This window comes from Frieseomelitta varia, unplaced genomic scaffold (assembly GCF_011392965.1).
Source record: "Frieseomelitta varia isolate USP_RPSP 00005682 unplaced genomic scaffold, Fvar_1.2 scaffold_554, whole genome shotgun sequence".
Lineage (NCBI taxonomy): Eukaryota > Metazoa > Arthropoda > Insecta > Hymenoptera > Apidae > Frieseomelitta > Frieseomelitta varia.
The window spans coordinates 264,393-288,933 of NW_025110317.1; the positions used below are offsets into that span (position 1 = coordinate 264,393).

Consider the following 24,541-nt stretch of genomic DNA (forward strand, 5'->3'; position numbering starts at 1 on the left):
ACCTCGGTAAATATTGGGCCATCCCACAAGCAACGCAGTCTTCTTCGACTAACTTTGAATACAACACGCGCAGAAATGAAGAAACATACTCTGAAATATGTTTACTACTTGTTTCTGTTTTAATTTCAAATTTTCAATACTCAGTCCTGGAAAAATAGATACTCTTCCATTTTGACTGAAAGAATAAGTAAGAGCTCCTCTCGGATATAGTATTTTGAATTTCGTCGTTCTTACGTTCTTACGCGTGGACGGTTAAACTGACACAGAATTATTGAAAACACTACGTAATTTTCGTCAAAACAGTGAAAGATTCTAGAATCAGGCAACATATCCCAGCTGTTTTGACAATTGAAAAAAAAGTCGATATATATTACCGACTCCTCGATTGGCAAACAACCATAGAATAGAAATTATTCTTCGTCTTCGATATTGCGATTTTACGATTGAATTCAAGATAGGGTCGTAAGAGAAAAACTGTTGGGAGTTGATGGAATCGCAGTTGTAACTTCGGGTTCGTTGAACGCCTAAGGAAGGATAGGATAAAACAGAGAAGAGAAGAAACGAGTGGAAAGGAGAGCTGGAAAAATCTAAGGACCGTGCCACTTTTCCAGTCCGTGCATGACTTACGACTCGTATTATCGTTACGATCTTTTTCCTGGTTGGAGAAAGAGAAGCCGAGCCTTTCGTTCGATAACATCGTCTTGGTTCTTCGAGCTTCTCTTATTGAATCCACGGGGAAAACCGCCCCGGCTTTTCGCTCTAGCTCTACAAACGAGCCTCTCTCTGAGAAAGCGGCTTGAGGCGGAACTATCATGGCGGTGGTTCTCTATGGGGCGACTTTATGGGAAACTCGATAATTCGATTGACGATAAGTTCCTTTTAAATAAGACGTTTCTGATTCAAGTCCTGTCTTAATTGCCGATTTGTCGAGTAACGTTAGAATTAAGCGTCAAAAATTGTTTGTTCAAGTTTGTATAAGTTTGTTTAAGTTTATTCCAGTTTGATCAAAAATTATTCGGCAAAACACGTGGATAAAATAGAAGTTGAAAATTACAAGTATTCACGATGTTTTGCCAGGAGTCAAGTTTAAGTTTGTTCAAGTTTGTACAAGTTTGATCAAAAATTATTCGACAGAACAATCGGTAAAACACGTGGATAAAGCAGAAGTTGGAAATTACATGTATTCACGATGTTTTATCAGGGATTAAGTTTAAGTTTGTATAAATTTGTATAAGTTTGTTCAAGTTTGATCAAAAATTATTCAGTAAAACAATCGGTAAAACACGTGAAGGAAATAGATGTTGGAAATTACATGTATTCACGATGTTTTATCAGGGGTTAAGTTTAAGTTTGAACACGTGAAGAAAATAGAAGTTTGAAATTGCAAGTTTCACGATGTTTAAATTGTCTCAGTTATGAAAGAAATAATTCGTCTCGTCTCGGAAAAGTCATACTGCTTTGATACATACGTATATCAACGTTTGAGATCTGAATTTGCAAGGTGTGCACGCCAATTCGGAGTAAAGTGGAGCAGGAATTCACGATAAATTCCAAGTACGGAAATTAGTGTCGTAAACAGAGAGAGAGAGAGAGAGAGAGAGAAAAGTGTTCGGATGACTGCATCCCCTGTTCTACACCGGGGTGTATACGCACTGCATACTGAACGGAACATTACCAACATTATAAACGAGTATCGTAAAATATTATTATGGCACGCCCTGCGATATCCACCTCCTTTCGATCTTTCTTTTCTCATTATCCTGCCGCTGCTCTCCTTTTATATTTTTACGCTCTGGACGGAAATTGGCGCAAAATGCAGCTGCGGACTGCAAATGGTGTAAATTTTTGAGATGTTTTCCGCGAAACACTGTTTTCTTTCCTCCCTTCTCTTGCGAACTTTTACCTCTCATGGTGGATTCGAACACGCGGGCTTAATTAAAAGCAGGTGCCCCAACAGGTTGTAACGTCGAATAACGACGAGAGTTTGTAGCGTAATTGCTCGAAAGCTGGCAAATTATAATTTTCCACGTCGATATTCATTAATTAACTATCAATTATTGTCGGCCGGAGGTTAATAGGATCGATAATTTTATTCGAACGATTAGGTTGGTTATTTTATAATAAGTTAATGCAACGCGGTTCGCAGTCTTCGTGACAGTGATTTTATCAATGATAAATAGTTGCTGTTTGCACGATATTTAGCGAGCCGTGCGTTTATTAATGATCTCGTAATCGTATTTACCTCGTTTTACTCGGGATTAATTTTTCCGTGCGTTTACGCTTGAGAATTACGTTTCAGGCATGTTCAAACGCGAACGAAATAAATATCGAGGCGTGTAAATTGTTCACGTTCGAATGAATTACTAGATTGGCGTATTCTTTTTTTTTTTCTTTTTTCTTTTTCGTGTGCAGACGAGAGGCGAATTTTCCACGAGAAACAAAAACTTTGTTAGACGATATATCGATCATTTTGTTCGATTACTTTTCGCCATTTTTCAGTTCAATTCATTTTTTTATCGACGAAAGATAGTTCCAGAAACGATTTGATATCCTCATTAGTGGTGTTAAGTTTAACCGCCGCAATTTGCAAGATAATTTTTCATGAGCTCGGACAGCGTTCCTTTTCTTTCTCCTTTTCGGAAATCGTGCTTTTCCTCTTTTCAAAATGAAGTTGCCTACACGTACGTCCATTTACTGGGGGAAAAAACGCAATTTCAGCCAATCCAATATATTGCGCGAGCAAGGATTGTTGTTACACGTAAATTTGTCTGCAAATCTATTTCCATCGTCGTTATTCGTATTTCAGAAACTGTAGACTCATTGTCAGACGGGAATATAAAGTACAAGGGTTGAAATACAAAAAGTGGTTGTAATTTTTAAATACATGACTGTTGAAACATTTATAATACAGGCGGGTGGTTGCCTCTCCCGTTTTCTCGATCGGTACGCGATCATCCAGCTCGAAGGCGGATAATTAACGAGTGGTACGGCCCTTGAAGAGTTTCGCGTGCTCGTCCCGCGCGATATTTATGTTATTCGTTAGCGAGCGCAATTTAGGCAGCCGGCGAAATTAATTGCACGCCGCGAGGACGTGCCGCGAAGAAACGAGCGAGTGAGAGGGAAGGAGAAAGCTGGCTGCCGGTCAATCAGCCGGTCAATATCGGCGTACGCGAAACGTGGGATTGACTGTTACGGACAGTTACTTATGGCTCGATAATTGGTATAATAAGTTGCGGGTGAGGTTGCCGGCCAGCGGCTCGTTAGCCGTAATTCCTTTCGGCGGGCAACGGGATTATTTATCGTCGCCTGTATCGCCGATTGTATCATTGGTCAGTGGGCTTGGTAGCTGGTTATTGATAGCCTTCTTACAGGCATGTAAATGACCATTGTTCAAGCTTGCGCGTTCACGAAGAAAAAAAAAAAAAAAAAATCCGATAAGATTGCTTTACACAGCGATTAACCGGAACAATTCGGTTCGATTATTTTCGGCCGCGAAGCGAAACTTGGAAAAGTTTTCACCGCGGCAGCAGATCGTAAAACGATCGCCGCGAGTTACGAGTGACATCTCGATCGCTCGCGCCGTAAAGTTATGGCTGTTTCGATAATTGGAAATTGTAAAGGCATTCTCCTATCCCCTGTCGCCTCGTGTCGTGAACGCGCGATAATGCGAACCGATATTCGAGGGAATATTATTGCATTCGATATTGATCGAGAGAGAGAAAGAGAGAGAGAGAGAGAGTCAGTCGTCAGCTGGAAACACAAACGAGTCTAAAAATAAGCGAATTATACATAAATTTCGCTATTTTAATTAATTCGCGAATGAGACGACGTGTTTAAAACCGTTGTTTAATAAGTTGAATGAAATGCTGAATTTTCACCTGCGAAAAACATGTTATCGCGCGGTGTTTTATGATAATTTTATTAAAATTTTATTCAATATAAATTAACGCGCGAATTTTAATGGCGACGGATATTGTTGCTTGCTTTGTACGGATGGGCTTTATCTTGCATTTCGATAATTTCGTTTTGAATAATCAAGCAGCGAAAGCGACAGCCATGACCTGAGAACGAAACTCGACGTGCAAAATAAAAACTACACTGCGAGACAAAATATAGCATACTCTGTATTTTTTTATATAATTTTGTATAAAATTTATATTTTATAATTTCATAGTTTTATATTTTTTTATATCATTTTATATAATTTTATTTATTATATTATATATAAGTTTATTATTATACGTAACTTATTTATTATATACAATTTTATTTATTATATTATATTATATATAAGTTTCTGAACTTTGAATATTATAGAAAATTTTTGGGGGAATTTTACAAAAATGAATATGTACATATTTTTATATATATGTACATATATATAAGTATAAAAAATATATATATACAAAATATAAAATATATATATATAAAATATAAAAAATATATATACATATAATAAATATAAAATATAAAATATATATATAAATATAATAAATATAAAATATAAAATATATATATAAATATAATAAATATAAAATATAAAATATATATACATAATAAATATAAAATATAAAATACATGTATATATAATAAATATAAAATATATGTATATATAATAAATATAAAATATAAAATATATAGTTTTATTTATTATATTATATTATATATAAGTTTTCGAACTTCGAATATTATAGAACATTTTTCGGGGAATTTTAGAAAAATGAATAGTACATATATTTATATATACGTACATATATATAAGTATAAAAAAAAATATATATATATACAAAATATAAAATAAATTTAAAATATAAAATATAAAATACAATTATAAAATACATTTATACAAATATAAAAAAATATATATATACAAAATGTAAAAAATATATATATATATAATAAACATAAAATATAAAAAATATATATATACTAAATATAAAATATAAAATATATATATATATATATATACTAAATATAAAATATAAAAACATATATATATATAATATAATGGACTTTGAATTGGAGAGGAGCGAACTCGTGATTGATCTCCGGCGAACGGCGCGGGAAAACACGTCGCCGGCTGGTGAGTAAATATCTGAGGCTGTTACTCGCAGACGGACAAGAGAGTAGCAGCGCGCGGTCGTATGCGAAATTTCCCACGGCGTGTGGTACGCGATTGAATCGCGGCGCGGCGTTACGTAATGCGAAGGCTGCAGCTCGAAAAACAATCGGTACGCGGACACTCGATCAGCATTGCGACCCGTCGAAAGCGTTCCTCGCAACCGAGCGTACATCGGTTTAATTGGCTGTGGAGCGGGCGCGCACGTACCGAAACGCGACGCGCCATTGTTACGCGGACGGTCCAATTTGCGACGCGGATTCGCCCTCTGATCGGCCGTCACAATTAAAGTCGTAAAATCGCGGACTAATGGCGTCGTTACGTTAATTCCGTGCGGTGTGGTGCACCGGTAACGGAAAAGATACCCATTCTAGAGCGCTGGATGTTTATTTCTTTCGTGTGTTCGCTGCTACCCGACGAGATATCTGTCGAAAGTGTTCCATCTTTTTCTTTGAACACTTTTACGATGGGAAACGTAATTGATTGTACGTCATTTTAAAATTCTTTAGCTGAGAACGTAGTCCTATGTTGTTTCAAACTTGGCGCCACTACATATCACTTCAGATTGTAAAATATAATATTATTAAATATTAAATGATATTGTGCTTTATATAATTATAATTTATAATATATTAATAATATTATATTTAATAAATATTAATATTAATATATTTTGTACTTCAAGTTGTTAATAAATACCATACAAATTACTTGTTACTTACAATAAATACCAACAACACTTCACACAACAAATTGTTGTGTGAAAATGTTACTGCAAGTTAATGTAAATTTTATGTACTATAATGCAAACTCGTCATATTCATTTCGATGGAAAGAAAATATTTTTTCCATACGCATTTGTAATGTTCAGCTTTTTAAAACTTTGAACAACAAATAACTACGCGTAAGTGTCATACTTGCTTTATGTACCTATAAATAGCAGAATCTTGGCGTACTCAACTACAGACTTTTGGAACTTATATGCCGCATTCAGCTAAACGTTTAATCCCGCCATCGCCCCTTTTTATAATCGCAATGTGATGATATATATATATATATATATATATTAGTAAAAATTCAAGGAACGCATTAATAATAAAGTTGCCCGCGCGAGTTATTTATTTATGCGTGTAATTCCTTATTCATACAGCGGACCGGCTGTGTAATATGTTTGTTAACGAAACAATGGCGAGTGTAATAGTATTTGTCCATCACTTGTTATCGCGTTTTAAAAAGCCCTTTAGAGTTGCAAAACACGAGTCGAGGCTGGTATTCATACATATTGTTCGCGCTACCTCCGGAGTGTGCTTTGTGCATACGTTTGAAGTTGAATCTCAAACATCGTCGATATACGCGACGAGCGCAAATATCGTTTTATTTTATTTTTGTTGTGTCTTAAAGCATAAAACCTGACGGCGCAGCCGTCGGCATTTTTATTCAATTCGCGTTTGCTTTTGTTTCCGCGTAATGCGATTCATTTCTAAATACGAAAAACCGAATAACGAAGGAAATTCCATTGGTGGATATTCAGTTGCGCAGAGTAAATCACGCGTGACTAGTTTTAAGTTGAAGAACTAGGAAATACAGCTCGTAGTGCTCTTCAAGCTTCAAGCAAAAATTATATTTACAAAGCAAAATTATATTATTATGTTAAAATTATATTATTATATTTATATTATATTTATATTTATATTTATTATATTGTATTTATATTATATTTATATTTATATTTATTATATTATATTTATATTATATTTATATTTATATTTATATTTATATTTATTATATTATATTATTATATTTATATTTATTATATTATATTATTATATTTATATTATATTTATATTTATATTTATTATATTATATTATTATATTTATATTATATTATACGCAAAGATTAGTATTAAACGAGATTTTGAGTACTTGAAGATAGAATACATGTCGATTCTATTAAACTTCTTTGACGAAGGTTTTCTAGATAATCATGGAGATAATTCATAGGAGCAAAAAGTAGAGAAATGCTACCGGTCAAGGGTAAATGAATAAATTCGCAACGCTGCAACGATAAATTGAAAATCACGTTTCACGCTACGAGAGTTAATTGTTAGACCAATTATTGTTTCAGCGGAGTGAAATGACTATTCGAGAGGAATTCGGCGGAGATTGTAAATCTGGTTTACATTAATGCGGGATAATGTTGAATTGGATATTGCGCGGACGGGTGAAATGAACGTTGCCTGATCATTTTGTTGTTCCAATGTTTGGAAGCGTCGTTTTAATCATTTCAAAGATAGAGACGAGCATATTTGACCAGGATATATTTAACAGAATACTCGGCGTATAACGAGCGGCAGGCAAACACATATTTTTGCCCAGACAAATTGCAAAATGGTTAATGTTATCGCAGCGAGGGCATTATGCGAGTCGGCCGTGATATCATTAATACGTTAAATACGTTATTGTATTATTGTTAAAACACAGCCGTGCACTTAAGCGCACTTGATCGTATTTAATGTTATTATACCGGCGCAATTATGAATTGCGGGATATTTTCGTGATTGTGCAAACTGTGTCTAACGAGCCGGGAATGAAATCTAGTCTGGGTGAATGTAAATACTGCAGACTTTTGTCCTTTACCATAATATAATCTGTTAATATAATTTATATTATAATTTTTATACAATATAATATAATATAATATATTTGAAGAGTAGTAGTAGTCATGTCGCAAATAACAAATTTTCCACCCTCGTTTCACTTTCAAACGGAAGAATATCAATTGGAAAATTACGCAATCGAAAATTATTTATTGAAAATACCCGTTCGTAATTCGCCGCTAAACGACAGTGGCTTATAATCAATCATTTTTCATTGGTCCTACGAGTTCAGGTTGTACAACCATCTTGCATCTCGCCTTTCAATTACTCGTGCTGCATATCCGTACAAACGAACGAGAAACGAGAAAGGAAGGAAGGATAATAAAAAAAAAGAAAAGGGCCGCGTTTGTCTCCGACGCTTGCACAACGGCCACCGGTCCGTTAAAGCCGCGGTATTAAGGTCGTTTCTGTCGTGAAACGGCGTCTAGTTTGCCAGGGAAATGGATTAAACTGCGGTCTCCATCGCTTGCCGTGATTATATCGTTCGCAAAAGGCGGCCGTTTGTAATGAGAAATAATTCCGGCGGCAAACGATACGCCTTCTCCAACGTTTCACGGATTTCCACTGGCCCCCTTTTCCCTTTGACGTGCGTTTCCCAATGCGAGTTTTTCAATCTTCAGTTCCCAAGTAGCAGGCAACTTTCCAATATAATTTTTTAATATAATATAATTTTTATATACTATACTATAATATAATATAATATAATATAATATAATTTTTATATAATATAATATAATATAATTTTTATATAATATAATATAATATAATATAATTTTTATATAATATAATATAATATAATATAATATAATTTTTATATAATATAATATAATATAATATAATATAATTTTTATATAATATAATATAATATAATATAATATAATTTTTATATAATATAATATAATATAATATAATATAATTTTTATATAATATAATATAATATAATATAATATAATTTTTATATAATATAATATAATATAATATATTTGAAGAGTAGCATTTTTATATTCAATTATTTGAATAATAGAAAAATGTGAACCTATAATAATTGTAAATAATAATATTTTTATTCTTTTTGAAAATTTATTTTTTAAGAAATATAAATGACACAAAGTAATAAAAAATCCTGAAGTAATTAAAGTGAATGTATTTAATAAAAGAATTTCAGTGTAATTAAATACTTTAATTATTTTAGGAGGTCATATTATATTAATTTCAATTGATGGGGAAATTGATCTATGAAAAAGTGTTCAAAAGAATGAAACAAAAAAAAAAAAAATTAGTAATAAATATAATTATTCTAAATTTTAGTATTACTTTAATATAAAATGTATGATTGCCTACAAATGTTATTTCGCGAATAATATCTCGGAATCATGAAATTTCAATTACAATCAAATTTATAGATATAAATAATAATAAAAATATATTTTTTATATCAATTCATAATTCTAACTAATGAATTTATTAAATTGATTAAATGGAATGATAGTCATGTTGCAAATAACAAATTTCCCACTCTCGTTCTACTTTCAAATACGGAAGAGTATTAATCGGAAAATTATGCATTCGAAAATTATTTATTGAAAATAACACACCAATTCGTAATTCGAAATTGGGAAACGAAAACAACCGGGGAAATTGCGACGCGAGAAACCCTTCGATCCGACGTTCGTTGGCGCATTTTTCGTAATGTCGAAAGGATCGAACCGATCGCCATGCCGGTGTGGCAATTTAATTCAATATCGCGGTGCGTCGTCGTGTCGCGCAAGTGGACGAGATTAGCGTTTAAGGTGATCATCGTTGATGAGAGCGGCTGGCCAGAAGGAGAACGTATAATAGAGAGACCGGGGAACACGTTTTGATTGAGTTAACCGGCTGCATGCGTCATTATACGCCGACTCGTCGGCTCTCGTCGCCAAGGCCGGCCTGCCGCCGCGAATGCGCGTAATCCCTCTCCGTACATCGTACATTCAGGTCGTTCTTAATTAACCTGCCACGACAAAACTTCCACATGTGTTCTCTTCGTGCGGTTCATCGACGATTGCCGCTTCGCGAATAAAAAATACGAACCCGACAGTTCCATGATCGTCGCTATGCGCTCGTGGGAAGCGGCGAAGGATCCAATGGATTCTCAAAGCTTGGAAACAATGGACGACCTTGCACTTGCGTGGGTCTCTCTCTCTTCTCGCACTTTTTCTCTGATAATTAGAGGGAGAAATATACGAAATGCCGAATCCAATTTCGGATCGTCGTTCTTACCCTGGTGAATCGTGTTTCGATCATTGCGAACGTGGTAGGTTGTTTTCATTGAACGGCAGGTTCGACCACTTGCGCTGGCAACTGTTTTCGCGGACCATAACGAGCGACCGGGCCCAGTATACAGTAATTCGTCGCTTTCGTTCTGTACTCGTCGCCACTGGATAGAAATGATTGGAAAAGTATTAAATTTATTATCTTGTTTTGCCTATTTTGTTTTATATGTTTAAATATACTTAAAACTGTGAAAGTATTACAATTTTGGAAGAAAATGTTCTCGACGTGCGTGACACGTCATTCCGGCGCAAGAGGTTAAAACGAGGTGAATGTTGACGATAAAAAGTAACGTTAGATGGAAAAATAAATGTAGCTTGAAAAATTTAATTACATAGGTCGGATTATGGACGTGCGCGTGCGTGTGTCTCTTATTCCGCCGGTCCGCGTGACGTTTCGAGGCAAAAGTAATCGGCCGACTGTAAAAAAGGAATTTAAAAATATCATTCCTCGCGCATTTTACGTAATTCGTTCTTTACGCGAGTGGCAGTTGCAGATGTCGAATTATGGTAAGGGGCCTTTCATTTTTGATTCGCGCGATCGAATTAAAATAACGGCGCCGTTCTTTGTACTCTTTGACAACGATTGCGCCTTATTTGATCTCTTCCGAGTCCCGGCGTTGCAGACATTATTTATCCTGAATTAAATTGTCAATATTTAGGGCTTCTTCGTAACGTCACGTGATCGTTCAGAGAATTTTGTAGGCCCAGGTTATACAACCTGGCGATCAAAAGATCGTTGACTTACCGTTACTTACTTACCATTTCTGTGTCAAAGAAGTTTGTCGATAATTATTACGTCTCCTCGCGTGCAATTAGTTTCTCGTTTTTCTATTACAGGCAATTACCGTTGCGCAGGTTGCGAAACCTTCCGAGTCGAGTAATCACAGGGTATTTAAACACTTTTTATTTTTTTTTTTTTTTTTTTTTGCAGAAACCTATTTTCTGTAGACAGTATCATTCGTAACGAGCGAATGGTGTAGAAGGTAAATTGTAATATTTCGTAAATGTTACAAAACTAGTTTAAATTATTATCGCAGTCTTTTTCTCTCTGCAGGTGTCACATTGACAACGGTGTCAATTCGAGTCACGCATGTGTTAACGAATTTATCCGTTTGACGTGATAAATAGCCACATTATAATTAATTTATAGAAATCTATATGATTACGGTGATCAATTATCTGTTTAATAGTGCCATGTAATGGCGAATTCAGAATGAAATGGCTTGAATTAGAACGAACTATTTAAAGAAATAATTACTGAAGTACTTCTTTGTGTTACAAACTATCAAGAAATCGAGAAGGTGTTTAGAAAACTTAGAATTTATAATTTTCCCGTGTAATTATAATTTGAAAGGGCTTGATTAATTCGTTTTATATACGTTTTATATATATATCAAGCTAAGAGCAAAAATTCTTTGTGTGCAAATGAAAGGCAAGTTTTTCGTAAGAAATAAAAATATATTGTCAGGACAATAGACAGCTTCGAGAGACAAATCGATATCCTTGTCAATGATGAAATTTGATAAACTAATAATTCTGACACTGCCGTAGTTTTTGAAGGCTTCTCTGCAGGTAATTTTTTATGAGTTTGCATCGTGTTTTTAGTACAGCAAAATTCGATTCCTTTCGATTTCCCATGAAACGCCAAACGATTGTTAACTTGTGAAACCACCCATTTATTCGCGTAACTGTTGTCGTTAATTGCGAAATCATGAATTTTCCTTTTCCAAAACAAGCTTAAATAGCCAGCTATCAAATCTGCGATTTAAAATCAAGTTAATCACACTTTAAACACGTCGAGAATTTTTTTGCCCCAAATTGCAACATTTTCTCAGTTTTAAGTATATTTAAGTATATTAAGTATTCAAATATTCAAGGAAAAACAAGTAATAAAAATGAAAATAATAAAAAATAATAAAAATGAACAAATAATGTGAGTTCAAAAGAAAAAGAAAGCGACGAATTATTGTGTACTGGGTTCGGTCACTCGTTATGGTCCGCGAAACAGTTGCCAGCGCCAGGGGGCCAAGATACATGCGTTTCTCCTTGATGGATGAAGGCAGTTACTTTCTGGCCAATCCAATAATGTCTGTTTTCCGATTTCGAAACGAAACTTGATAAAGTATACGCGCCTAAAGTGTTAAGACATCCGGCCAGTGGGTAATTTCTTTGGCAGAAGTTGGACGGGAATTTATTTCTCACCGGGGCTCGGGGCTCGTGGTGTTAGCCAGTCGAAGTTAGTTTCCTTCCAATTAGGCAGTCACCGGGGCGTGAATATTAACCCCCGGCGCGGTTAACGCTCGCGCCCACCATCAAAATATCGATGCAAGTTCGTGGTTCGGTGTTATCGACCCGCGATCGGGCCGGGGCGTTATGCAAATCCCGGGCGGACTGGCCCGGTCTTTCGCTTTATTCCACTCTCCCTCTCTCGTTTCGCTTGTATCGTTACCTCTCCACCACGAAACCACCGCCAATAAAGGCGACCGCAAGGATCTCCCGCAATCCTCGGGAACAAACGATCGGTCGTCGCCGATCGGTACCAACCTCCGGGCGACGCGAGCGTTACGCAAGCGAGCAGCTCCGAAAACCTCGCTCTCTGAAACTCTCCAGATAATCTGCCCGTTTCCGCCGCCGCTGCTGCTGCTGCTGCTGCTTCTCCGTTGCCATAATTGGCGAACGTTCGTGAGCGTCGCGCACGAACAGAAGGGCGAGCCTGAGCAAACGAGGGCGAACGACGAACAAGGGAGACGAAGGAAGAAAAAGAAAAAAAAAAAGAAAAGAGAGAGATGCTCGACCGATGCTCATGAATCTCATGATCGATGCCGCCAGAGTTAAAACCGAGGTGGAAAGCTGGAAGGCCACGGCGCCCTGATGCCCGGTAATGGTCCGTCCGGTGGCTTCAACCGTGTTACGTGTCAGCCCGTGTGACGTTCCGCGGCAATTTACGGCGGCGTCGTTACACACTCGTCGTAAATAAGACGACGTATGTACGTAGGTCGCGTCGCTTCGTCATTTTTATTAAGGCTCTCATTAACCCTCGCAGCCCCGTGCCGGGGTCATTTCTGATTTACACGGATATTCCACTAATGCATATTTAGATCACCCGAGCGGCTCACCGATACTGTATTAACACAGAGTGACGATCGAGGGCCTCACCGATATTGTATCAACACAGTGACAGACACCCCCGACTCATAAAGGAACATGTAAGAGCATATAGGAACAAATAATAATCACATGAATAATAACGTTATATTTATTTATATTTGTACATTGACAAGAGGCAATCGCTGTATCCTTGCTAGGTTCAATACGTTGCCAATTACGTTCAAATTTCTGATTTTTCTCGAACTACATTATCCACAGTTTCTGATATATTGTCTTTTTGCATTTCGACTGCGGAATCTTGCATTTCGGGTTCAGCGTCACTATTTGATAGACTTCTGTTGTCTGATGATTGTTCATTGTGAGGAACGTCTTGTTCGCAAATTCAGCGAAAGAAGACGAAGAAAGATTGCTCGGTTGGTAATGAAGACATTACGTCTACAAATGGAAACAAATATAAACAAATATAAACGAAAAAAAGTAATAAAAAAGAACAAAAATAATAATGAAAACAGTAAATTAAAATAATAAAAAATATTAAAATAGTGCTAAGAACTAAGATCTAAATAGTGAATACAAAAATAATATAAAATATTAAATACTAAAAACAAAAATAGCACAAACTATACTATAGATACTAAATACTAAAATACAATGCTGAAATACTAAAACAATAATAAAAATACTAAAATATAAAATAAACTTTGAAATAAGAAATCGCTTCGATTTGCTGCACTCGTCTTTCCTCCTCAGAGCGTTACCAGAAACTGATTTCTTTCGTCTTTTGTCTTCAGTCTTTATTATTTCGGCACTTTGGCGGACACGTGTTAGTCACATTCGCGTTCGTCCGTTAGTGCAATCAGATTTCAGTTACTGACACAAGCAGCGCCTATCACTGTGTCCGTTATTGTACTCGAGTAGCTCTCAACACGGGTCAGAAATGACTCCGGCACGGCAGTCGGAGGATTAAAGCGTGGGCGTCGTTCATTTCTGATCGTTTCTGTCATTCTCGCAACGCGTTCCAATCTTTCGACCGAGTTGCAACGCCGTGTTGCTTCGTTAACCCTTTGACCACTGTTGGCGCCCAAAATTTACGCTTATAATACTTAAAAATTGCTCTTACAATACTGTAGGCGCCGATAGGCGCTTAATCTACTTCCGCTGACACGAGAGGCGCCTATAGGCGGCCGGAAAAATTTTATCGACCATAATTCCAGCAAATCTCATTTGAAAGTAAGTGAATGCTGATCCAACAATTACATATTCCGTTAGTCGTATATTATTTAAACATGCTTATTTTACAGTTATGTTTTCTTATATCCTTGGAATGAAAAATTGGGAAAATAAAATGGCCAGGAAAAGTACACGCAAGTGTTTTCATATTTTGTAGATACGAATGTGATTGTTTGATAACTTGTTATCACCGTACTACAAAGAGAAAAAATGTACCTTTCTTTTTCTTTTTTTTTTTTTTTTGGAAATGATAAAAGTCCACTTTGGAAAAGAAAAATGATTCAACGAGTTATCATTTTTCAATAATCAATATCAACTTACACCACTTTCGAAATGATAGTTTGTATCGTTTGAATATCAATCTGTATTTACTCGCGTTCGTCGAAACCCCGTGCTGTAACAGATTAATAACCAAACGCGTAAATACGTGATGAGTAATCAGCGAACGACAGTGATGAACAATAGCCATCGTTGCAACGTCCGCAGCGGTGATTGATTACCGTTTGAGATTTCGCTAATTACGTTTAATTTTCGATTGAGCGTGACAATGGGTCAAGCTTCGCGATGCTGACAGACATAGATCTCGATTCTTGAAAAAACTAACGCGTCCTCTTAAATTTCTAACCAATCTCGTTGCTGTCTGACACACGCGAATAAATACCTACTGCGAGCTGTTTGCGAATCAGGCTGTTTGCGATTGGCGGAGACACATTTGCGCGACTGCAATTACGCGCAATTGGATAATCATCGAAACGTCGGCCGAATTGTTCCAATAACCGGAATTTAAACTGTTCTGATGCATAATACATCGACGTTGCTTACGCGCGGATGCAGCTCCGCATGGTCGTCGTTGTTTCGTGGCCAGGCAAAGTAGGTCACAGAAACAACTCGTTTCATTACGTGATTCTGCCTCTTTGTTTCAACGTTGTCTGCGCCTCTGTAGTCAATCTCTATCAACCCCGCGTGTCTCGGGGGTTTGAACGAATGCCAAAGTTTATCTGCCTGTAAGGTGAGCCTTCTTTCGGGCATCAACTCGTTCTTCACCGCGATTGATATACAGGGTGGGCCTGGAATTCGCAGTACAACCGAGCAGGAGGTGATTCTACGTCAAAAAAATGAGAAAAAAATTTGGCATAACATTTTTCGGTTTTCGAGAAACTCGACTTTAAAGTTTGTTCATCTTTGTGGATGATTTAGTTGTCTGTTCTTCTACCGTGGTTGTCTCTGTCCGAGATAGAAACGTTATTTATTGTGTGGTTAAAGCAGCACAAAGTGTTTCTACTGATAATTAATTTCTTATTCCTTATTACTACTTTCTGTTGCAATACTACAATACAGTACACTATTGCAAGTATCGTTGAAAATGTCCTCCTCGTTCCTGCATACTTAAGTTTGCACGACGAATTAATGATATCTGAACAGAATGTAAGCTGATCTTTCTTAATCTCTCTATAATCTTTCGCTTCGAATGTGCAATATTTGAAATATTGTCTTTGCAAACTTGTTCTTTGGTATGCTCCCATAAAAGGAAATCTAGAGGCAACACGAATACGTTTGATTTAAAAAATTTTTAACCTCCCTCGTATAATCTGACGGTGCACCGTCATGTTGGAAAATCATGCTTCTTATAGTAAGTAAGGATACATCCTCTAACAACGAATTGCGTAGAAACTCAAAGATGAACAAACTTTAAAGTAGATTTTCTCGATAAACCAGATAGAGCACCAGATAGAAAAATGTTGTACCAAATTTTTTTCTTACTTTTTGACGTAGAATCACCGCCTGTACGGCTGTACTGCGAATTCCGGCCCACCCTGTATATACAGGACTAAATTACAAGACTGACAGCTGACGTTACGTGCACTTGCTCGTCATGCTCGTAAATGGACACAACTGGATGGATTTGACGAATTTCTGGAAACGCAAAAACACGCGAGACACAGCGAGGCGTTTTTTCTTTTTTTTTTTTTTTTTTTTTTGGAAATGATACACAACACGAAATGCAACAAAATAGGAGCAGCATTTTCAGGCATGAGAAATAATGAGTGTTTTTTTTTCTTTTTTTTTTTTACTGCCACTGGAATTGGTCTCTCATTTCGAGAATTTCAGGCTGCAGCGTAAAATGGAATTTCCGCTTTGCATCCTATTTAGATATTTTCTAAGTAAACACTTAAGATAGACAAACTTCCACGGAGAGAGTGTAATTCGCAACGAATCCTATTTAGCTACGTTCAGCGATATTTACTCTTCTTACAGTCCAATTATCCAGTTTACCTCGGCACCGGAGGTAACTTGTAACAATCTTAATAGAAGGTTCTTTGAAACTCGTATGCTAATCGTAAATCTTAAACTTATTAAGAATTGAAATGTTTAGGAAGCAAACTAATTTTAATTCTTTGTTTTATCAAGTTTAATTTAAAGAATGAAAGGAGAGAAACTCGCGTAATTAATTTCCCTGGTTTTAATCACCATATGGTTGAATTTTAAGATGATTTTTCAAGAAAGGTAACCTGCTAGGTGTAGAAATTAATTCGACATCTTTGCAGTAAGAATTCAGCGAGAAAAGCAATTTCTATCCAAGAAAAAAAGACATCGAATTAATTTCTACGCCTAATTGAATGAAAATTCGTTTTGAGAAGTTGGTCAGTCGGATCAACAAAACTTCCACTTAAAGTAATTAGCAATTAAAGCACGCGCCAACAGGGTGTCCTAAAACCATCATTTACCGATCTCGACAGGTTCACGGTAGCTTGAAACCGTGGTCGTCGTGGCCCGTCAATTGTTTCAATCAATGATTCATTGTCGACGATTGCGAGGACGCCTGGTTCTCATTCACAGCAAACTATTCGACGATTGCCGTTTTTGTGTAACAACAGAAATCGTTATCATCCCGTGAAGCAAGCGCCGTCACCTTCTTGCTTTCACGGCGTGCGAGCGTGTATCGTCGATCGCGATGAAGATAAAAAAAAAAAAAAAAAAAGGAAACACGAGGGAAATCGTGAAACGTAAAGGAGAGCAAAGAGAAGAAAAAGAAAGAAAGAGGTATATGTTGGAAAGAGGAGAAGCTAATTATCTGGCGTACACAGTGAACAAAAAAAAAAAAAAATAAAAAGAAACGTACACACACGCATAGCCGGCGACGGTTTTTTTCCCCCCGTGGGCCGTTTTCGCGAGCCTCGGGGCGGTTTTCTCTCAGCCGAGACACAACCCTATTATTATCATTCTATCGTTAGAGTATAAGAGTTGATATTTAAGAATTCGTATTGTAATAATCGTATGCGAACTATATTTGTTTGGTTGGCTTGAGGGCGAGAGTCTAACTCGGGTGTTATTAGATACTACGCTGTACCTTTAGCTGGCGGGCGATCGGTGACCGGTTATACTAGGATATTTGGAACTTTTTTTTTTCTTTCTTTCTTCTTTTTCTTTTTTTTTTTTTTTTTTTTTTTAAGGGTTAAGGCTCGCGTGGATCGGTGGGTTTGAGACTGACCGGCGCANAATTTCTGGAAACCCAAAAACCCGCGAGACACAGCGGGGGGTTTTTTTTTTTTTTTTTTTTTTTTTTTTTTGTAATAAAATCCGCGAGATCGTGTGTTTTATTTGTCCGCTTATCCGTGCGATTCTTCGATTTACGGCGGTGTCGTTTCGATAAAAAGAATCCTCGCCCAGCCACGCGGAATGTTCGCGCCGACAGCAGGCGTTATAATGAACGTGGCCGGCGGGCTTTGCGTGTTTGTTCGCACACACCGACCTGAAAAATTCTCTAAGCCAAAGCTCTTTCTCTCTCTCGATACGACGTCGTTGCGATCTCTGCGGCGGATTTGACAGTTTTATATTTTCAATAAAACGGGGGATCGTGCAATACTCGACCGCGAATTCAGAATCATCCAGCGTATCTTTTTTTTCCTTTTTGTTTTTCTGTTGCTTTTTTTCCATCTACTGCTATTGATTCGTTACACCGAACGAGTAACCAACGACTCGGTGCGTCGTTCTTCTGTTTCAGGTTGCGACACGACCTTGGAGTCCGGATCAGGGCAAGACGCGGGAGATGACCAAGCTGTGCAACCATAAGAGGAAACTTCTGGTGCCAACAACGGCGGCCGGCAGTCCTGTTGCGTCTTGTACAATGGCGATCTCCTCCTCGGCGACCGGCGGCTCGGCGGTAACCGCGATTCACGTGAACGCGGACTCGCCCACCTCGCCAGACAAAGCCAGGAAAGGTAAGAGCGTGACCTTGCGCGATTAATTTCGATCCATCGCCCCCCTTTGTTTCGTTTTATTTTTTTTCCCCCCGCGACATAGTAGATCGACGTTTGCACAGAATGAGTTAAATAACGTCGTAAGTTTTTCTTAGCTGCACCGGGAGGAACCCTTTTGAAACTTGATCAGAAGAAATAGCACAAATAGTGTAAACTTGCGCGTGCCAGTTCCCTATCGCGATTAATTTCGATCCATCGCCCCCCTTTCTTTCGTTCTATTTTTTTTTTTATTTTTTATTTTTTTTTTTTCCCCGCGACAGAGTAGATCGACGTTTGCACAGAAGGAGTTGAATAACGTCGTAAGTTTTTCTTATCTGCACCAGGAGGAACTCTCTTAAAACTTGATCAGAAGAAATAGCACAAACAGTGTAAACTTGCGCGTGCCAGTTCCCTATCGCGATTAATTTCGATCCATCGCCCCCCTTTCTTTCGTTCTATTTTTTTTTTTATTTTTTATTTTTTTTTTTTCCCCGCGACAGAGTAGATCGACGTTTGCACAGAAGGAGTTGAATAACGTCGTAAGTTTTTCTTAGCTGCACCGGGAGGAACACTCTTGAAACTTGATCAGAAGAAAAAGCACAAACAGTGTAAACTTGCGCGTGCCAGTTCCCTATCGCGATTAATTTCGATCCATCGCCCCCCTTTGTTTCGTTTTATTTTTTTTTTATTTTTTTTTTCCCCGCGACAGAGTAGATCGACGTTTGCACAGAAGGAGTTAAATAACGTCGTAAGTTTTTCTTAGCTGCACCGGGAGGAACCCTCTTGAAACTTGATCAGAAGGAAAAGCACAAACAGTGTAAACTTCGCATTCGGAGTTACGCCTGATCTCGAGTTAGCTCCAATTAAAGGGGCAGAGGTATTTCACGATCAGACTGGCAAGGAAAATCGCGTGGAAAGAATTTTTCCCAGCCAAGAGGGAGGGTTTTATCCGGCAGCGGTGGAGAAGGGGGGAGAGGAATGAAGATCGATCAAAATCAGAACTCTCCCCCGGGGGAAGGAAAAGTTTCTTGGCAGGTTCTTCCTGGGAACGAGCCACGAACTCGTCGAACTCGATCGCATTATACATACTCGCCAATCAATCTCACGTATAGCGGCGTTCGCGGGGGCCGACCGAGCACGTACACATCCTCCTCCACCTCTCCTCCCCCTCCCCCGCCGTTGATATATATCTCCCCCTCCCTCTCCCCCTCGGAAGAAGTTTTCCCATCGATCCGTCGTATTAACAAAGTTCCGCCAGTTTCCGGTAGTCAGAGCGGCGCGCCATAATCGCCGGGAACGTTTATTCACCGTCGTACTAGAAAACACGCGGCGGGGGCGAAAACTTTTATTGGAGGACGACCAAAAGTTTTTCCCTCCGTGCATCGCGCGCGGTGGCCGAGCGAGTCGTCGTGATCATTAGGGCGCAGGGAACCGGGGTGAAAAAAAAAGTCGCCGGGAAGAAGAGAAGGAACGACGAAATTGCGACATTAGCGGGGGTCTGTTGCCTCCGACACATCCCCCCCTCTTCCACCCTCTTTTTCTCGTTCTCCTTTTCGCGCGCGGACCGGCCGACATTAAAGCTCGCCGATGTGACGGTGAAAAAAAGGAGCGGAGTTGGCGAACGCGTAGAAACGCGTAGGAACCGTGTGGGAGGCGTTGGAAACCCGAAGGGGGTGGTAAGGGTTGGAATGATGTATCACCGTGGCGGCTAAACCTCCCCCCGTCCGGATTTCATTACTAAATCCTATAACCGACCGAGAGAGCAAGACCGACTTTCGCTCTTTTTCATCTCTCTCTCTCTCTCTCTCACTAACCTCCCCGTTCGCTACCCTTTGGCTCCTCTGCTTCTTCATTCCCTTTTTTTCGCCCTTTTCCTTTCTTCATCGCGTCGCTAATTAAACGACTGTTATTTCGAGCGAGTCTGTGCACACAGAGCGAGAGAGGCTCCGACGGGGATGGGAAACAATGGGCCCCTGGCTCTCTGCATTGAGACTCGCCCAGTGTATTTTGATCGTCCCGCTGCTCTCTGCCGTCCGGTGGTGGATTTAAAGGACAACCACGTTGCTGATTCTTAATCGGCCGCTCGCCTAACTTTCCAACTTTGCGTTTCACTTTGTCTTTCCAGCTCTCGTTCTTCAAACTCTCGCCGACTTTAATTTTTTCGCGGACTGTAGTTCTTCGCGACGTTTCGTCGCGATGTTTCGTTCGTTGTTCAAGTTGAATCTCATTCAAAAATCGTTAGGAAGAAGTGATGGTTGGCATGTCGAGAGTGCGGATATTTATGTGTGTGTATGTGGATCGGTAACGATTGAGACAGTTATGCCAGTACATTTTAGAGATTTCATAGAGAGCTATCGTAGAGAGAGTGACCGTGTCGTATGTGTGTGAGAGCTAGAACGAATCCTCGTGGATATATACCCATATATACCCATTCGTTTCTTATTTTGTATCGTTATCTATATACTAAAAGATATTTGTGAATTTAGTATTATTTCCTCGCCGCTCTTTATTTTCTTTCCAACAAAAATCTCACGTGAAATCGTTCGATGCAACTTTTATCCAGAGATTTATTTCGTTATCGTACATAGACGTAGAGGCAGCAGTGTTACCGTGATACTTTGCAGGATCGTTTTAACATGGACGATAGCGTTCACTTCGATTCCAATTTTCCGGTGATATAAAACGACACGGTCTGAGAAAACGTCCACCCTCCCACTTCTCGTTTCACGCCATCTTTCTCCCTTTCTGTCGGGGCATTTCAACGGCGGAGGTAATACGTTTCGCGTGGTGTGCAAACACACACCACCTCCGCGGGACGAGGGGAGTGGAAAATAAAAGGAATAAGCCCCGCAGGGTGGGGATGGGAAGGGGGGCGAGAGGAATCGAATGAATCTTTATCGTCGTCGCTCTTCCACGAATCCACCGGGGTCTCAATAACGAAAGTCGATTTCATTTCTCTCTTCGCTCTCTTCTTTTCGGTTTTTGCACCGATTCAGCCCCGAGGAAATGGCTTTTACGTGCACGGCGAAGGGAGGACACGGCCGAGAAACGAGAAACGAGACTCGCTATTAATGGAATTCCGACGGCTGGTCGGTGGACTCGTCGTTTGAATTTACTTTCGTTTTTAACCACTTGCGCTGGCAACTGATTGCGGACCATAACGAGTGACCGTACCGTATACGATAACACGTCGCTTTCTTTTCCTTTCGGACTCGTCGGTACGATATCACTGGATAGAAATGATTAAGAAGTGATAAACCTGTCATTTGTTTCGCCTGGGTTACACTTAAATACACTTAAAACCGTGAAAATGTTGCAAATTTGGGACAAAACATTCCAGCACAAGAGGTTAAATTAAATTCAAATACCTCGTATTTTAAATTTTTCGATTCTTATTTTAAATTAAATTCGAGGTTATTTGTTACAGACAAGTTAGAACTGAATCGAGGTGATTTATTACAGATAAATTAAAATTGAATCGAGGTTACTTATCACAGATAAATTAATTGCGCAAATTAATTTAACGCTAATTTAATATTGCACTGATATTACATCAGGAGTATGAAACATGTTAGTTTCGATGACTAGTCGGTTGCGATAGTAATCCCGCTCACAATCACTACGAGAGGAACATTTGGTTCATGCGCTGTACTTTTTCTAACCCCTTGCGCTGACAACTGGTTGCGCGGACCATAACGAGTGACCAAACCGTATACAACAATTTGTCGCTTTCTTTTTCTTTTGTACTCGCTGGTATGATATCACTGGATAGAAATGATTAAGAAGTGAGATAAACCTGTCATTTGTTTCGCCTGGGTTACACTTAAATACACTTAAAACTGTGAAAATGTTGCAAATTGGGGACAAAACATTCCAGCGCAAGAGGTTAAATTAAATTCAAATACCTCGTATTTTAAATTTTTCAATTCTTATTTTAAATTAAATTCGAGGTTATTTATTACAGATAAATTAGAATTGAATCAAGGTTATTTATTACAGATAAATTAAAATTGAATTGAGGTTACTTATCACAGATAAATTAATTGCACAAATTAATTTAATATTGTACTGATATTACATCAGGAGTATGAAACATGTTAGTTTCGATGACTAGTCGGTTGCGATAGTAATCCCGCTCACAATCACTACGAGAGGAACATTTGGTTCATGCGCTGTTCTTTTTCTAACCCCTTGCGCTGACAACTGGTTGCGCGGACCATAACGAGTGACCAAACAACAATTTGTCGCTTTCTTTTTCTTTTGAACTCGTCGATACGATATCACTGGATAAAAATGATTAAGAAGTGATAAACTTGTCATTTGTTTCGCCTGGGTTACACTTAAATATACGTAAAACTGTGAAAATGTTGCAATTTGGGACAAAAAATTCTCGACGTACGTCATTCCAGCGCAAGAGGTTAATACGCGCTCAATTTCTTGTTGCAGACGAGAGAGCGCGCAAGCCGCTCTCTCTGTAATTCGTTCCGCGACTTGCCTATTGACTTTCACGCCCCGCGCGAGAAAACATCCCGTCTGACGATCAGTTTTTCTGACACGCAGGCACGTGACGAGTAATCGATCGCGTTCGCCCTTGACTATGGTGAGCAATTTTCCGTGGCAAACAAGCTCTCTCTCTCCGTCAGGCGATCGATTTCACCTTTCTTCGAGGATATTAAATTAAACCTAACCCCTCGACCTCGTTGCTTCAAAGGAACGAACACGCGTGAAATCTGTACCGAATGCCGAAAACAGTGATTGGTAACGAAATCAGTCTAATTCCTGGCATCGCGCGTCCCTGCGACGCGCTCGTTGCCCCCAGACAATTTTAAAGCTCCACTCGTCATCGGAGGGTAAATCCTCAGACGATCCACAAATTTGCATTCGGTTGAAATCCGTACGCGGGACAGAAGCTTTCCTCTCTCTCTCTCTCTCTCTCTCCTCTCGCGGCGCGGTGTGTTGAAGAGGGTTTCGCAGCAGAGAGAAGGCGAGCTAGACATCCCCGGAAGAGGGACCAATCGGCCGGCTCGTGTCTTCTTATCGTCTGGGGCGATCAATAAGTCCCGGGAGAAGGAAAGAATCCGCTCACCATTCGCTGCCAGCGACGTCAACGCGACGATGTTAGTTTGGACGAGACTGGCCCCCGGGGTGGGGGTAGCAGAACAGGAAGGAGAACGAGGACAGAATAGGTGGTAGCAACGGTGGTGGTGGTAGTGGCGGTGGTGGTGGTGGTGGTGGTGATGGTGTTGGCTGGCGGCTGCGGTGGTGGTAGTGGCAGACAGAGAGTTGATAAGGGTTAATTTCGTACGAAGAGGCGCGACGTCACGGAGCTCCGAATGGCCGAAGAGAGAGAAGAGGAACTGCGGTCCAACGTCTGTGTCCAGTTGTGATTCTTGCGCCTGCCCCGACACGGGGTGATGTTCACTCTCCCCCCTTCCCTTTTCTGCCGACACCGTTCCAAGCCACCTCCGGCTTCGTCCTCGGCCGACGTCCTATTGTGGTCGCGCAAGCGCATTTTACCCCGCTTCCGTTTAGTCCGCATCAACGGCTCGGCCACGTCGTAACGTCCGGTCCACGCTGGGATCGTCATGACCGAGCTACCGGGCGAGTAGGCCTTGGCCGACGTTCAAATTGGATTTCCAGTGTGATTCGAGTGTCTTCGAATCCCGCCGTCAGCCAGAACTTTCGCTTCGCTTCTCCAGCCGGAAGATCCTTGTAATTATGATCGTTCGTCCGGTTCGATTGGTCGTCCCTCTGTCGATATCTCTGCTGACGCCGAGTTCGCAACTTGCAGCTGCATCGCGAGACTTGCTCGAGAACTATGGGAACAATCTTTGGTTAGCATATTATTTCTGAGTTCCCCTCAGTCGTGCGTCGAGG

General features: G+C 39.2%; 1 protein-coding gene across 1 annotated transcript in view; it reads left to right on the plus strand.

Moving 5' to 3' along the window:
• Nucleotides 1–24,541, plus strand: part of LOC122533799 (nuclear receptor coactivator 6-like) — a 156,325-nt gene that overhangs the window by 123,740 nt on the left and 8,044 nt on the right. Inside the window, exon 4 of the mRNA XM_043663862.1 lies at nucleotides 18,430–18,646. Coding sequence (XP_043519797.1) covers nucleotides 18,430–18,646 — 217 coding nt within the window. The remainder of the gene's footprint in view (nucleotides 1–18,429; nucleotides 18,647–24,541) is intronic.